This window comes from Peromyscus leucopus, chromosome X, assembly GCF_004664715.2.
Source record: "Peromyscus leucopus breed LL Stock chromosome X, UCI_PerLeu_2.1, whole genome shotgun sequence".
Classification (NCBI taxonomy): Eukaryota; Metazoa; Chordata; class Mammalia; order Rodentia; family Cricetidae; genus Peromyscus; species Peromyscus leucopus.
The window spans coordinates 20,522,830-20,539,119 of record NC_051083.1 but is presented as its reverse complement, the minus strand read 5'-3'; the positions used below and the strand labels follow the sequence as shown (position 1 = coordinate 20,539,119).

Genomic DNA, 16,290 nt, shown 5'->3' with positions numbered 1-16,290 from the left:
GGTTATCTTTGTATCTTTGTGTCTCTGTGATCTTAATATCTTTGCTCCAGTCTGGATCTCTGTGCCGGTTTGTTTGTAATTTGTCATGTCTCGTTCTTCACATTTGCCACTGTGCCAAAGTCATCTCTTCTTTTTGTCTCTTTGCATTTCTGTGAAGGGACAGTAACTTAAAGTTACAGGAACATTGAACCCCAGCAAGAAAACATATGTTTCTGTCTCTGATACAGTCACTCTGGCACTCTGGCCTCTTTATCTCTTTGTGTCCGTATATTCATGTTTTTCTTTTTATTGCTGCTGCTGTTGTTGCTTGAGACAGGTCCTTGTCACATAGCTCAGGTTGGCCTCAAACTCACTATGTAGCTCATATTGGCCTTGAAATTAAAGCCACCTTCCTGCCCCAGCCTTCCAAATGCTGAGATTACAGGCATGTGGTCCCACGCCCAGCTGTCCATGTTTCATTGTTCTGCGTCCCTGTACTTTCGGTGGCCATGTCTCCTCTGTCACTGTACTTCCATATTCGTGTCTTTGTGGCAGGTGACCTATGTCTTTGGTTGCATGCTTACTGCGATTCAATGGCTATTCTTGTACATTCATTTATTCTACACATATTTATTAAGCACCTGCCATGTGCCATGAACTGTGGCTACAGAGGATCCAGAACAGATTCTTGCTCTCAGAGAGCTTACAGGCTTAGCCAGGATCTAGATGAGGAAACAGATGATTACTAGACAGTATGAAAACTGCTATGAGATCAGGCAGGACATAAAGCAGGTGCCACGCTCACCTCATGGAAGGCCCAGGGAATGCCTTCTAGGAGAGGGGGCAACTAAGACTTGAAAGATGAATTGAGTTTACCTAGATGGGGGAAGAGTGTCCCACACAGAAGGTGGAATACACATAGAAGTGCAGTGATGGGGACCATCATAGCTTACTAGGGAAATCCCAAGAGCTAGGAGTACATCGTAGGCATAAGGGAACGCCGTGAGCAGGACTCATGACTCAGTGAGACTTTGGCTTTAGGAAAGGCAGTCTGTGGGCTATGAAAAGAGAAAATGAAGTTGGGAAGGTGAGGTGGAGGTAGGGTGGGGGATTCTGAGAGGAATAGATGGGGGCATGGAGGGGTTGATGAGGTCAAAGTCCATTGTACACATGTGTGGAATTCTCAAGGAATGAAAAAAAAGGAAAGTCACTTCCAGGGCTAATGTGAATTTGGAGGGAGCAGAGAGTATAAAGAAGAACCACGAGGTGAGCGTACTAAAGCTTTTAGGCCTGAAGTTCTGCTTAGCTCTATATTTGTCCCTTAGCACATGTATAGGCGGCCTTTATGCGCACTTCCATGTACCCAGGCCTGTGTCCTGGTTGACTCCATGCCCTGGTCTCTGGATCTACAAATTTAGACCTCCTGGCTCTAGGTCCAGGAGCCATCACAGAACATAGGCAAGGTAGGGCCGACCCAGCAGCCGTTCCACATGAGAGCGTTTCACCAGCCAGCATGAAGTCCAGCGGGGATGAAGCCTTGGCGACGCTTTCAGCAGCTTCTTGCCTAGTACCACTGGCACATCTGGGCCCTGGTGCTTCTGTATGTAAGACCCCGTAGGTCCTGTTACCAGCCGGATATCTGTGTGCTGAAACTGTCCTGAGGGAGAGAAGATGGAGCAGCGGTTAGAGCTCCGAGGAGGCCTGAAAGCAAGGAATCTAGGAGGAACGTGGCAGGGTGGAGCATCTGGCCTACAGGAGGGGAGAGGCTGGACACCGTGGAAACCATGGAAGAGTCCGATGGGACGGGGCTGTGGTGTGGACGTGGACAGTCAAGATAGCAGAGATAAAGAGAGCAGCTGGGCTTGGAGAAGACAGGAAGATACAGGGGAAGAAGAGGTTCAAGGAACCTCAGGGAGGTGAAGCTATCTGTCTGACGGATCATCGCTGGCCTCAGGTGCTGCCAGGGTCTTCAGACTTCTTATAGTCTGGCTCCCTACAGCCCGCTTTCACAGAAGGCTCAAAATGCAGATGGTGCTTTATAATACTAAGAGCTTGCTGTGTCTTTCTCTGCTTAGAACCTTTCATGGCTTCCCCCTCCTATGGTGCCTTTGAGATAAAGTAAAATTCCTCAACTTGAGCTCAGCTTGATGATGCCGGCAGGCGCTAGCTCCTCCCAGTCTCCATTCCTTTCCCCCACGCTGCTCCTGCTTGGCTTGCTTAGCCGCGCAGCTGCAATGCTCTCCCTCTTCAGGGAGGTCTTTCTTGAGCTCGGAGACCCCGTGGGATATTGTAGCTTCCTGTGCAGTTCACTGGACACTCGCCACTCCTGGTGTTCACTATTCTATGGCTGACTCTTTCCTTTTCCCTTGTCAGGAGCTTCCCAAAGGCAGAGTTTGGTTTTCATTTCTCTTCAGAGTTGAGAGGACTGAATGTGAGGGGCCCACTAGACCTTCATCCTAAAAAAGGTTTCTGGGCTGGAGAAAAGGCTCAGAGGTTAAGAGCACTTGCTGTCCCTGCAGAAGTCCTGAGTTTGGTTGCCAGCACCCACATAGGCTCACAAACTTCTTCAGCTCAGGGAATCTGAGGCCCTCTTTTGGCCTCTGAGGTTACCCAGCATACACACGGTGCACACACACATATGTGCAGGCAAAACATTTATATACATAAAAATAAAAAGAAAGAAAGAAAGAAAGAAAGAAAGAAAGAAAGAAAGAAAGAAGAAAGAAAGAAAGAAGAAAAGAGGTTTCCGTTAGCACTGGTACACCATAGTTCCTTTCAACCTCAGCAGCACTTACCCATCAGGCCACGGGCTGAGGGGCTGAGGCCTGAGCCATTGGCCACATAGAACCCCAAATGGGGTAGTTGTAGTGTGCTGGGGTGTCTGTAGTGGTGACGAAGGATGAGGAAGTTGAGGTGGGGCCCAAGTTGGAGGGTAAGATGGGCTGCAGAAGCGACATGGAGCTCCAGTTGGGGCTTCTTCACCAGGGCAGGTTGGTCCCAGCGTAAGTTCAAGGTACCCTCACCTTGCACAGATATGGAACTGCGGCTTATTGTAATAGTGTAGGCCCGGGGTTTATCTGAAGTGATTGTGATGATCTGGAAGTATGTACGGGTCTGGTCCTCATGGCCTGGCCTTGGTGGTGCTCCAAGCAACTTCCCACTCACATGCAACCCTGTAAGGGGGAGATGCAGCATAGAGCACACAGGCTTCCACCCCAGCATGCACATGGTGACCCACTGCACAGGCAGGTGTGAGGTCTCAGGTCCCAGGGTTTAGATGATATAATTCGGATTTGTGGCTAGAATGCTCTCTCTCATGTGGAAATGCTTCCACCATGGTCCATCCTGAGCTGTGTGTAAGGGGAGCATGTACACAATGCTTATCCTAATGTGACTATTTACATGTATATGTGAATATTTGCCCATTGCTGTATAAATCTGTGTGTTTGGTTATATTCTGATGAAGATCTCTGGGAATATCAGTGCATCCACATGTTTGAAGAAGATGGCATGTTACAATGTGTATTTTTGGTTGCATGATTATATGTGCCTCTGGATATGTTGATGGTCTATGTCTTGGCTGGTTGTAAGATATGTTGGCATGTATGAAGTGTCAGAACGCATGCACCTAGATGCATGCCAGTGTGTATCAGGTGACTATTTCTGTGCACTAGTGTATTTCATGTGTCTGATGTGGCAGGGAGTATGTGCTACTTCTGTGCATTTGATTCCTGGAAATCGGGATGAATCTGGAAGCAACAGGGCTTCTATGTCTGAAGGTGTTGATGTGTGTGGGTTATACTGTGTGGTACATATTTGCATATTTTTGGGTGGGTATGTGGAATGTCAAAATAATTTACCATATGCCCTGGTATGTATCTCTGACTATCTTAGTGTTTTTACAAATGTGCTTGTTTTCATTTTTTTTGTACTTTTACATGTTATTTATTTCATTTTTGATTTATTTATTTTTGAGACAGCCTCTCACTATGTAGCTCTGGCTGTCCTGGTACTCACTATATAGACCAGGCTGACCTCGAACTCACAGAGAATCCTTCTGCCTCTGCCTCCTGACAACTGGGATTTAAGGTATGTACCACTATGCCTAGCTTTAGATTTATCTATGTATTATTTATGTGTGTGAATATTTTGCCAGCATGTATGTATGCATACCATGTGCATGTCTGGTGCCTATGGAAGTCAGAAGAGGGTGTGAAATCCTCCCTGGAACTGGAGTTACAGATGTTTGTGAGTCATATGTTTGCTTTCCTATGTATTCTTGTATATTACAAGGTACTATACATAATTATTATTTTATGTTATAAAATACAAATATATAGGGCATATAATATTTATATTATACATATATGTATTATACACATATTATATCATCTATGCATATATGTGTGTATGTATGTATATATGTACATACTCTGGGCCTCCAGAATTGTAAGCCAACACAAAGTCTCTTTATAAAATAGTGCCCCAGCATATAAAATATACCATTATTTTATATACTCTACTATAAGGTATATATAGCAAAGTGCTAAATGTCTAGGGTTGTTAACATGAGAACACCCAGCTGTGGTCTTGTGTGGGAATGGAGTCCTTGGCGTTCTCACCTGCCTTAGGGTCCTCTATAAGCTGCAGTAGGTCCCCTGGGCGCCCATCCACTGTGAAGCAGATCTTCTCTCCTGAGTGAGGAATGTGGATCACAAAGTGGGGGTCCCCATCCACTGTAAGGCAGGAGATGGAACTCTGAAGTTATGAGTCTTAAAGGGATGGGAGAAAGGAGAGTGAAGGAGAAGAGGAGAATGGAAGAGTGTCTGTTTTCAAGAAAGAGGAAGAGGGGAGAAGAAGAGGGAGAGGGAAAAAGAAAGAGAGGGAGAGGAAGGGAAGAAGTGAGGGAGGGAAAGGGAGAGGGAGAGGAAGGGAAGAAGGGAGGGAGGGAGAGGGAGAGGGAGAGGAAGGGAAGAAGGGAGGGAGGGAGAGGGAGAGGGAGAGAAGGAAGGAAGGGAGGGAGAGGGGGAGGGGGAGGGAGAGGGAGGGAGGGAGGGAGAGGGAGGGAGGGAGGGAGGGAGGGAGGGAGGGAGGGAGGGAGGGAGAGAGAGAGAGAGAGAGAGAGAGAGAGAGAGAGAGAGAGAGAGAGAGAGCGCCCAGTGTCAGTCCAGTGTACAGAGTGGTGGGGGGTTGGGAGTGGATTACCAGAGGACGAGAAGGTGAAGATGCCTGGTAATGTGCCTGCAAAGGACAGAGGACATATATCGATAAAGAATTGATCTAACATCCCTAACAACCCTGGGACCCTCTGGCTTCTGAGTCCTAGGTAAGGGCCAAATTCCTGAGCTCTGTATTCAAACTTTTTCTGTAATTTATTTCTCCAATCTTTTCTTTATGCTTTATGCTATACTAGTCAAATTGACTTATTTGTTATTGTTTGTTTTTTTAAGTCAGGGTCTCACTGTATAGCCCAGGCTGGACTTGAACTCTTAATCCTCCTTCCCTCAGCCTCTGGAGTGCCGGGATCACACATGACCATCACACTTGACCCTGAACTGACTGTTGTTATGAGTGTCTTGCCTTTTTTGTTGTTGTTATTGCTGCTGCTGCTGCTTCCTGTTTTTCTTGCCATTTGGAATGTTTTCCGTTCCTTTTCTTACTCAAAGTCAATTTCTGGTTATCCTTCAAGGTCAGACCAATTGATGGATTAATGGATTATTAGAGAGTGATTGTTCTAAAAGCTACCTCTTTGGGCTAGCTTGCTCTGGCTTGCTAAGTGATGACTTGCACTACTTTGAGATTCTTTGAGTTCCTATCATCAAGGAGACTTTCAGGAGATACAGCCAACTCTACTTTGGACCTCAAAGAATCTCTTTGTAAATTACCCATTCTGTAGCATTCCATTACAGCAGGAGGAGAACACGGTGATGGGAAAGGGGGTTGTCTTATTTTTAATTGAAAAACATTTTCATATAATATACTTTAATTATGTTTCCCTTTCCCCAATTCCTCCCAGATCTTCCTCACCTCCTTACATACCCAACTTTATATTCTCTCTCTTTCAAAACAAACAAAAAACAAAAACAAAAAAAGAAACAGAAAAACACAAAAATGAAAATAAAAAACAAGCAAAGGAACAATAAGATAAAAAACTGTTCAAAGAAAGCAATATGAGACAAAAGGTCTACAAAAACACCATTGAATTCATTCTGTGTGGGCTAACATGGGCATAGGACCTGCCCTGGTGTGTGGCTGAACCACTCAGTAAGAATCCATTGGAGAAAACTAATTCTACAGTGAGTGTTCTTCTAAACTGCTCAATTCATGGTAATTTGTTACATGGTGATGGAAAATGAATATCTTGCCCCTCCTCTAGGCTCCCACACTGTCAACATTGAATGGAGACGAGGGCTTAGAGGGGTCTTGGACAGAGGAGCCCCTTGTTTACCTTTTGCTAGCTCCACGGAACTTTCCTTGGAGTCCATATCATGTTCAGTTCCTCCCAGGATCCTCTCAGAATTGCCATCCCAGTGTGGACTTCCTGCCAAACACAAAGGAATAAAAAGAATCCTCCCCACGCCTGGGTCAAAGAGAAGACAGGGTCTCACTGTGCAGTCCAGGCTTGCCTCCAACTACTGATCCTAATGCTGCAGTTTCCCAAGTACCAGGATTCTATGTGACCTCCATATCTGGTCCTTTCTTCCTTCTGACTGGGAGAGTCCTCACCGGCTACCCAAACTAACCTGTGTCTATATTCGTCACAGCCCCTTTCAAGCTCAGATACATTCAAATTTCTTACTCATAACACCTATATATTCATCTGTTTATTCACTCTTCTATTCTTTCAGGCACTGCTTAGGTAGGCATCAGGATATGATGGTGAGAAAGACATGTGTGGCTTCTTACCTGGTGAAATATCTTAGTCAAGATTATCAATGGTGGTGGATGTTATACAAAAAAATTGGACTGATCAAGGAAGTAAAAAGGCCTAAAGTGGCCTGTGGAAGAGGAAGGTGGGTAAGAAAGCTGATCTGAGATCCAAGGCACCGGCTGGAGTTTTAGGACTAGAGGAAAGGGTGAATCAAGGAGAAGCAGTAAGAAAGACATACTTGAGTTGTGGTTGGGGAGGGTCCAATGGGAGGGGCAGGGATAAAACCAGGGGTCTAGAGTTCAGAGGACAAGTGGGAGCATGGGAGAAGGTGAAGTCAGTGTGGTGTGGGCATGCAGAGCACTCCATGCAGGGTCTTGCAGGCCACAAAGGAGACTTTGAACTGTACTCCAGGTGTGAGGGGAAATCCTTGAGGAGCATTATGTAACAAAGGAACATGAATTGATTTGTTTCTTTGAAAAATTTCTTGGCCTACAAGAGGGCAAGATGAGACTGGTATGGAGACAAGAAGAGCCATTTGAGATGAGATGGTAGAGTTTGTCTGATCTGTGATAGTGGCAGTTGGGATCGTGGGAAGTCAGTGGATTTGGGAGATAGATTGGAGGTAACATCACCAGGATGTAGAGGTAGGTGGGATATTGAGGGAAGTGAGGGACATGGTATGTCAAAGATGTGGTCCAAATTTGTGTTCCTGTGAATTATTGCTACCCCCTAACCCTTTCTAACCCTCTGTTATAAAGTAACTCAAGAAATTTTTCTTTAAAAAATGCTGAATAGTGGCATGGTGAGACACATTTCTTTCAGGAGCAGAAAGTATGGGTTCCAGTCCCCGGCTAGCTGTGTGACATTAAACAAGTTGTTTCACCTCTCTGTGCTTCAGTTTCCCTGTGTATAAAATGCATTATCAATAGTTTCTCATGGGGAATTAAATGGTAGATTAGAAACATGATATGCAGAGAAGTACCTGTACATAGGGAGAGCTAGAAATTATAATTTAATAGTCTTTGGGAAATGTAATGGTAATTACCATTATTTTCCATTAAATTTATATCCCTTTTATTAAGTGGGACTGTTCACAGAGTACAGAACAACCAAGCAGACCTGCCTTACCTAGTGATGTTCCAATTTAGACTACCACATTCTTCCCCTGCTTGGGAGTCAGCAACCATTCTTTTTCAACAAGACAAATGTCAACTCTAGTTTAGCCAGTTTGCTTCTGTTTAACCTTTCCAGTCTTATCTGCCAAGGCCCCTGATTCTGTGCCTATGTACCAAGGTCTAGAAATGTTAACTAGTCCAAAGTCCCAAAGCAACCAAGGAAGCTTCTGGAGCACTACTAGAAATCATGCATACCTCATACACTCAGCTCTCCCCATTCCCACCTCCCCCGCTCTGCCTTGGTCTCTTGCCAGCAGCACTCACCATCTCTGTCAGGAGTGAGAAACGTATAGAAGACTGGTGGGTTCAAGGACTCCACGAACTTGGACTCTACCACTGACTCTGGCAGCAGCTGGAGCTTCTCTGGGAGAAGATGAAGACTGATAGCCTCAGGGGGAGTGCTGGAAGGCAGCAAGATTGGGAGGTTTTGGGGAGATGCCCCCCTGGCATAGGACCAGAGCTGCTGGTTAGGGCCATTATTAGAATCCCTGGCAGAGATGGTCCCAGAACTTGCCTGGTGCTCTTGGGTCCTAGTGGCGGCTCTTGCTGATGCCAGAGTCTTGCAGTGGGCAGCAGAGAGATCGGAGTAGGGTTAAAGGGAGAAGGGAGAGGTTCCCCGGGACTAGATGTGGGCACAGTACTGCTGGGACTTGTGGAACTCGAGAGCGTGTTCGAAAATGTCCCGAGACTCTGAGGAACTAGTGGCCTGGGCCTGGCAGGTAGTGGGATTTGGGCATTATAGGGAGTTGGGGTTCTGGACTTGGAAAGTGGTAAGCTAGTAGAAGTTTGGTGAGATGAGACACTAGATTTAGGAGATGAAGGAATTTTAGGAGACTTGGGCAAGACAATCCCTGATCTAGGGTGTGGTAAATTTGGGGGAGTCTTGGGAACAAGACCCTTGGAGCTGAGGTGCAATGGGTGTTTGGAAATCTGAAATGTGGAGATAGATTTGGGCTGTGGCAGGCTTTGGAGTGTCTGTGATATGGATTCCCCAGGTTGAGGGTATGATGGGGCATCTGGTGTAGGTTGGGCATCTGCTGAAGCAGGAAGTTTGGAAGGAGTAAATGGATTAAAATGTTTTATAGTGCTACCTTTGGGCTGGGCAGGGGTGACAGGATTCAGAGGTAGGACATGTGTCCTAGAATTAACAAGTGATATAACACCAGGATTCTGGTGTGATGAAGTGTTGGGCTGCAGAGGCAATGGGACATTAGAACTTGAAGGCACAGGGGCAAGAGGTTTCATCTTCAAAGTTGGCAGTGCCAAGGTACTGGAATCTTGTGCTGGAATTTGGGACTTTGGTTGTACTGAAGTTGGTAGGCTATTAGAACACTGACCCAGTGGCCCCTGCTCCTTGGAACTGGGCACTTTCTTTTTAGGGGCAGTAATAGTTGAGGTTGGTTTCATGGGCCTTGATTTAGAAGAGACCTCAAGGACTGAGGCTGGTTGAGCTGTGCCTGCTCCTAGGCCCAGGCTTTTGCTGGATGAGGGTGTGACTGTGCTTGTCTCAGCTGTAGTGGATGGCTGGCTCATGGATTTCTCATTGGTCTTCTCGAGGTGCACCACGACCAGTGAGGTCAGAGGTGTGACAAAGTTGTATTGAAGGGATAGGTTGAGGGCTTTGGCAGCCAGCAGACGGCGAGTGGTAGTGTCCCGGGCTTGGAAGCGTGCCTCCAGCAGCTCCCCAATCGTGACATAAGCCCACAGGCGGCGGATAAAATGTGCCACACTGAGGGCAGGTTTCCCCGGGCAACCAAAGGCTTTCTGGCTGCTGTTGGTGGCTTCTTCACTACGGCGGGCCACAAGAAGCTGACCACTGTGGCCACGGGCTGCTAGGTGGATGCCCAGTTCCTGCTCACCTGGTTGCAACTTGCCAGCTACCACCAACTCTGAGCCACAAAAATAGTTAGGGAAATGGGCCCTAGGGGAGGCCCCAACCAAGCCCCCCAAATAGTCCAAGTGTACATCTGCCAGCAGAGGCTTGGAAATCTCGTCATAGAAGCCCTCTAGTTGCAGAGCAGCATCACTGTCCTCATATATGCGTCTTGCTTCTCCCTGGTTCTCCAGGGACAAACGGCGCAGCAGTGAGAAGTCAGCATCATCCCCAAAGGCCAAGCTGAAAAGAGATACCCTGTGGCCCAATGCCTGACGGATGTTGGAAAGGATCACACTGGGAGTTGTCACGCCGGCTGTGGGCTCCCCATCTGTCAGGAACATGATAAGAGGAATCTGCCCCACACCACGGCCCTTTCCAGGCTCCTGGTTGCTATGGTTCAGCACTGAAGCAGCTGCCAGCAGAGCTGCGTTGATGTCGGTCCCTAATTGGGGAGCAGACTGTGAGATCACTTTCTCAGGCCATTTCTTACCCCCACTGCAGACACACCATGCTCCCAGGCTCATCCTCCCCACTTTATCTTTTCTCACGATGTTCCCACTGCCTGTCCCTCCTAACTCCTTCACACTCACCCTGGCTCACGTGACCTGATAGTGGCGCCCATATGTCCTTGCCTTTTATCACTCCTGGTCTCAAACCATTCTCTGATTATTTCCCAGGGTGTGTGTGGGATGGGGGCCAGGATTGTTTCCTTCTCTAGTCAGATGAGAGCCACCCAAAGAGAGCACCACCACCTTCTTACCACAGGGGAGAAGATGGCTTAGGTGACAGAGGCAGAAATCTGGGGAAATGGAGTAAGTATTTGAGATGCAGGATTTAACAAAAGTCAGAACTGGGGCAAATGCTTGGAAAGAAAATCTACAATATTGAGTTTAAAAGTCTTAGCAACATTGTGTTTGCTTTAAGGAAGAAAAAACTGAGGTCCAAAGAGAAATATGCTAAGATCCAGGGGAAATCAACCATGTTCTTTCTATCAGGAGACGGAGATGGGGGGAACCAAGAAGAGGATGAAAAGGTATGGTTATGTATGCAAAATGTGAAAGTGATGTTTCTGGCAGTGTGGTAAATGAGAGGCATGGGTGAATGAAGAGAAGGACTCAGAAATGGCCTGTCACCACAGCCTATCACCACAGCCTGTCCATTTGGGTAGGCAGGTATAACACTTACAACCATCTGCTTCCATGCGACTCAGGTAGTTTTTAGCACTGTGGATATTCTGGACAGTGGCTTGGATGGAGCCTTCGGCTTTCCAGATGTTAACTTTGTCAGAAAAGGAAATGATATTGAAGTAGTCACTAGCTTGCATGTCACTGAGGATCGTGTCCATGGCCTTTTTAGTCTGTGGGATAAGGGTGAAAGAGATGAGAGAAAATTTGAGCTCCATGAACTTGAAAGGCTCTTTTCACAAGACACTTAGTTCTGAGTGCTTTATGGTTTTAACTGTATTGGACCCTTTCTTCCTGTGAGTTGAGGATGTCAGGTCAAAATGTTTGTCAGGCTTTATGGTAGGCTTAGAAGTTCACTGTCCAATAGAGAAAAAATTCAGTTCTTAATTTACAAGAGTCACATTTCAAGTGTTCAATGACCACATGTGGCCAGTGGCTACTTGTACTAGATAGTACAGAATTAGAGATTATCATCAAGAAAGTTCCAATGGAACCATATATGGTGGTGCATGGCTGTAAACACCACTCAAGAGGCTGAAGTTGAAGGATTGCAAGTTCTAAGACAGCCTGTGATACATAGACTATCTAAAAAAAAAAAAAAAACCGAATAAACACAAGAAAAGTCTACTGGACAGCTTCACTTTCAAGTTTTCAGGTCTGTCCTTCCCAGAGCTCTACAGTCTGCATGGTCAATGGTTTCTGAGCCTGTGATTCTGGGCAGAATGATGTCAATCCTTTCAAGTTGGAGGACCTCATGATTACAGAGCTGGCTAGCTGGCTGCTGGACTTTGGTATGCTTTGCTTCCGCTCAGATCTGCTTCTGATCCTCAGTCCCCTCTGTTTCCTCCAGGATTACTGTCTCGTCAGACCCTGGATAACCCAGATTCCATTTCAACTGCATAACTTTGCCCTTGTGCCCTTCAGATAGCACACCATTTCTCCTTTATTTGTTCACATCTTCAATGGGCTTTTACTTGCCGCTTCTCTGGAAAGAACTTTCCTGAGTTTTCTGCTTTCAACCTTCTCACCCAGATAGTCTTTACCCCAGACTGCTCACTAACACCCTTCCATGGAATATTTTCACTCTCCAGTCACATATCCAGTACTCTGATAACAAGTCACAGAATGCTTCTTCCTCTCTCTTTTCCCCATGACAATATTTAACATGGAGCTAGGCATGTAGGAGGTTCCATAGAAAGTAGATTCTAGTATTAGGTACCATTTATAGGACACCTCCTATGTTCCGGACATTGTTGAATACCTTGGCTGTATCAGTTCCTATAAGCTTTACAGAAGCATAGTGAAGAAGACTAATATGATCCCCATTTCTAGGTAACGGCACTGAGACTCAGAAAGATAGACACAGTCATTGGCTCAGAGTCACAAAATTAGTAGTTGATGAATCAGAGACACAAAACAAACATTGAGAGGTGTTAAGGGATGGCAATAGAGCTCAGTCAGTATTGCGCTTCGTAGAATGCAGGAAGCCCTGTATTCGATCTCAGCACCACATAAACTGGGCATGGTTGTGCATACCTATAATTCCAGCACTTAGAATTTAGAGGGAAGAGGATCAAATTTCAAGGTCACCCTCAGCTACATGTTGAGATTGAGGGCAGCCAGGGCTATTAGAAGAAGCAGTGATTCAGAAAAGGAGCAGTAAGTGTTAAAAAAAAAGGAGTAAAAACAATCATCTTACACTATCAAAAGGGGAGACAGTTATGGATTTCAGAGGCCCCAGGAAAAGGCCTTGTTACCTGCTGCAACTTCGTTCCAAACATGGAGCCGCTCACATCTATAACAAATACCACATTCTTCTCCACTGGCGGGAGGCCTCTGGGGGGCAAAGTAGTGAATAAAATAGCCACCATAGATCTGGACAAAGAGAAGGGGAGCCAAGAAGAACAACGCTGAGAGCCAATCCGAATCGGCCCCTCGCACTCTCCTGCATCAACCCTGCTCTCCCTGCCCAGGCCAGCTCCCTCTCCTTAGCTGTCTGTTGGCTCAGCCTTGCTCTGCACACCAGAACTGAACCTCTGCGCCTGAGCCCTTCATCGCAGGCCTTGCCAGGAGCAGCAGAGGGGAGAAGAGAGGCTTGGGGCCCAGGCCTACAAGGGTCAGCATCTCTGTACTGTGTGAGTTCCTGTCCCTGGGACAGGCGGACTTGCACAGGCTTGGGGGTCCCCGGGGACGTTTGTCTGGGCTCCAGGAACGGAAAGTATTGTTTTAACCTCCCTCAACAGAGTGAGCCGGGGGCCCAGCTCATTGCTGCCAAGGGCTGGGAGCTTGCAGGGCCTCCTTCTCCTCCTAAACACTCCTTTCTGCTGTTGCTGGGCAGAGCAGGGAGGGGGAGGAGGAAGCAGAGGCCAACAGAGCTGTCTGTGCAGAGGGGATTGGTTAGCACCAGGTACAGATGCCTTGGGCTGTCCTGATGTGATTGGCTGCCGGCCCCTGCCCCCACACTCCATCTTCCCTCTGCAGAGCCTGAGGGCTGGGTCTGTGCAGGGAAGGAAAGAAGATGGGTCTGGAGGCCCTCAGGACCAGTGTCCTCTCCAGCCCAGGGAGGCCTAGGCTGCCTAGGGGTCTAGGCTGTCCTGGAGCCTGCAGTTCCAGGCCTGAGGCCTGAGGGCTGCCCAGGGCAAGCAGTATTTGCTCCTGCCTGCCCTCAATCACCCTGGGAGCTCCCCTTTTCCAGAGGAGAGGGAATGGGAAGAGGAAATGCTTTCCCCCTCCATCCCTGCCTGTGAATTAATTCACACAGAATGGGGGGCCTATTCCACACAATCCCGGCTCCTTGTCCCACTTCCCCAAGGCTTCTATCACTCACCCACCCTGTCACTGTCAAGCCATGGGCAGAATCCTTGGGGGCTCCTATGTACCTGGTATACCTGTGGGGGTGAGGGGGATGTGCCCACCAATCCTGGACTGCATTCTAACCAGATTTCTAGTGGCTAGCTTGTAGCCTGGGTGCCAGAAACTGCCCAGCAAGCTCCCACAGCCCTTTTAGTCAGTCACCACATAGTCTCAGTCCCTGAGCCCACTGAAGGGCACCAAGTCATATGCACTTGCACAAACCTCCTTGACTGGGGAGGGGTTCATATGCCTCCCGCTGAGGGCCATGCCTTCTTGCCATGGACCCTGTATGAGATCAACCACCTTATTTCTGTGTCAGCTGCTCTCCCAGGATGCCCCATACTAGGTCTTCCTTACAGCATGGGCAATCATGTGCTTTCCACTCACAGACACATCCCCCTGCTCCCAGTTGCCCTTGGACTTCTACCCAGCTTCTTTCCCACTGGGAGCATCCCAGCTAAAGACAGCTGCGAGAGTCCCCTACCAGTGTTCATTCCCGTTGAACCCACAGCACGTGCTGCTCCCAGACTCACTGCCCCAACACTAAAGGCATCTAGGACAAGCTTGGTTCCTAAGCCAGCAGAAGCCTTTGGACTCTGAGCAGACCCCACCTCCCCGATGCCTTTCCCTCTTACAAGAGGGATTCTGAGACCCTGAGCTCTCCTCCTGCCATCACAGGCCACCTCTTCAGAGCACTTTCTCTGTCCCTCTGCCCCCACACCCATCCTCCCACCCCAGCCAAGACAGCACGGGCAAAGTTTTCCAGGTCATTGCCTGCACTGGGAAAACTTAAGAGAGTGAAGCAAGCTGGTGGGGCTGAGTGCTCTGAGCAGGCCCTTCGATTTGGGTCCCGGTACCCCGAGCCATTTGGACAGTGTAGACAGCTCATTGTAAGATTCCCTGTCTTACTGCAGTCCTTCCAGCCCTGCCTCTTGGCAATAGCCATCACTGTCCTGAGTCTCTCTATGCGTCCCTGCCATAATTCTGCATATTCTGTCATGCCCCACCCCGCCCCTGTGCCGGGTCCTTCATTCACTCCAGGCCAGATCTATTCACTTTGCCATAGGAAGGTAGTTGTTACCATCTCTCAGGAAGACTGTCCTAATGCCTACAGGCCTGGCATCACACACACACACACACACACACACACACACACACACACACACACACTCACTCACTCACTCACTCACTGCTTATCTCAGCACCTATGGTGTATTTGATCTCTGATGCCAACATGGATTTGTCTGCTTCACAACCAGGAGTTAGCCAAGGGAGAGATTGGGAGGTTAGTCCAATCCCTCCTGAGTTTCTAGCACCAAAGAGTTAGGCCCTAGGCTGGACTAGTTCTGCTGGAGGATGTGTCAAGATAGGGATGAAGGAGCAGTCTTGTCAACAACACTGTATGGGGTGGGATAGAGGAGAGCAAGTGTGGGTGGATTGTGGAGGAGATGTAGATGGGTGAGAAGTGGAGGGGATGTGGATGGTGAGATGTGGAGGGGATGTAGACAGGTAAGATGTGGAGGGGATGTAGATGGTGAGATGTGGAGGGGATGTAGACATGTGAGATATAGAGGGGATGTAGATGGTGAGATGTGGAGGGGATGTAGATGGTGAGATGTGGAGAGGATGTAGATGAGTGAGATGTGGAGGGGATATAGATGGTGAGATGTGGAGGGGATGTAGATGGAGAGATGTGGAGGGGATGTAGATGGAGATATGTGGAGGGGATGTAGATGGTGAGATGTGGAGGGGATATAGATGATGAGATGTGGAGGGATGTAGATGAGTGAGATGTGGAGGGGATGTAGATGGTGAGATGTGGAGGGGATGTAGATGAGTGAGATGTGGAGGGGATGTAGATGATGAGATTTGGAGGGGATGTAGATGGGTGAGGTGTGGAGGGGATGTAGAGAGGTGAGACACGGAGGGGATATAGATGGCAAGAAGTGGAGGAAATGTAGATAGCTGGTATGTGGAGGGCATGCAGATAGGAAGGAGTTTACCAAGGAATCAAGGTGGAGAGGCAGATGCTCAGCAGTGGAGGAGATGGAGGAAGACACACCAGTTCAGCAGTGAGCCTGAGCAAATCTTTGCTCCTGTGCTCTTTGGGCCTGGCTCAGGTGGTGGTGGAGAAAGCTGCTTGGTGGCCTGAGGCCTTTCAGCAGGGTGGCTCGTGTGCTGGGCAGGAGCAGGGAGGCAGGAAAAGACTTTTGGGGACTGACTTCCCAGTCTTTGGCCAACCTCACCAGCAAGCCCAAGGGGTCTTGGGTCAGGGCTGCCCTACTCAGCTGGTGCTCAGGAGCTCCCCCCTCTATCCAGGGGTGTTCAGGCTCAGAGTTGACACATTCCTGT

General features: G+C 48.0%; 1 protein-coding gene across 1 annotated transcript in view; it reads right to left on the bottom strand.

Moving 5' to 3' along the window:
- Positions 1-577: 577 nt before the first annotated feature.
- Itih6 (inter-alpha-trypsin inhibitor heavy chain family member 6) overlaps positions 578-16,290 on the bottom strand; it is a 32,584-nt gene continuing 16,871 nt past the window's right edge. The window contains 10 exon segments of the mRNA XM_028883465.2: positions 578-1,636; positions 2,775-3,152; positions 4,602-4,715; positions 5,185-5,220; positions 6,428-6,520; positions 8,290-8,461; positions 8,464-10,343; positions 11,087-11,258; positions 12,843-12,926; positions 12,928-12,960. Coding sequence (XP_028739298.1) covers positions 1,425-1,636; positions 2,775-3,152; positions 4,602-4,715; positions 5,185-5,220; positions 6,428-6,520; positions 8,290-8,461; positions 8,464-10,343; positions 11,087-11,258; positions 12,843-12,926; positions 12,928-12,960 — 3,174 coding nt within the window. The 3' untranslated portion in view covers positions 578-1,424.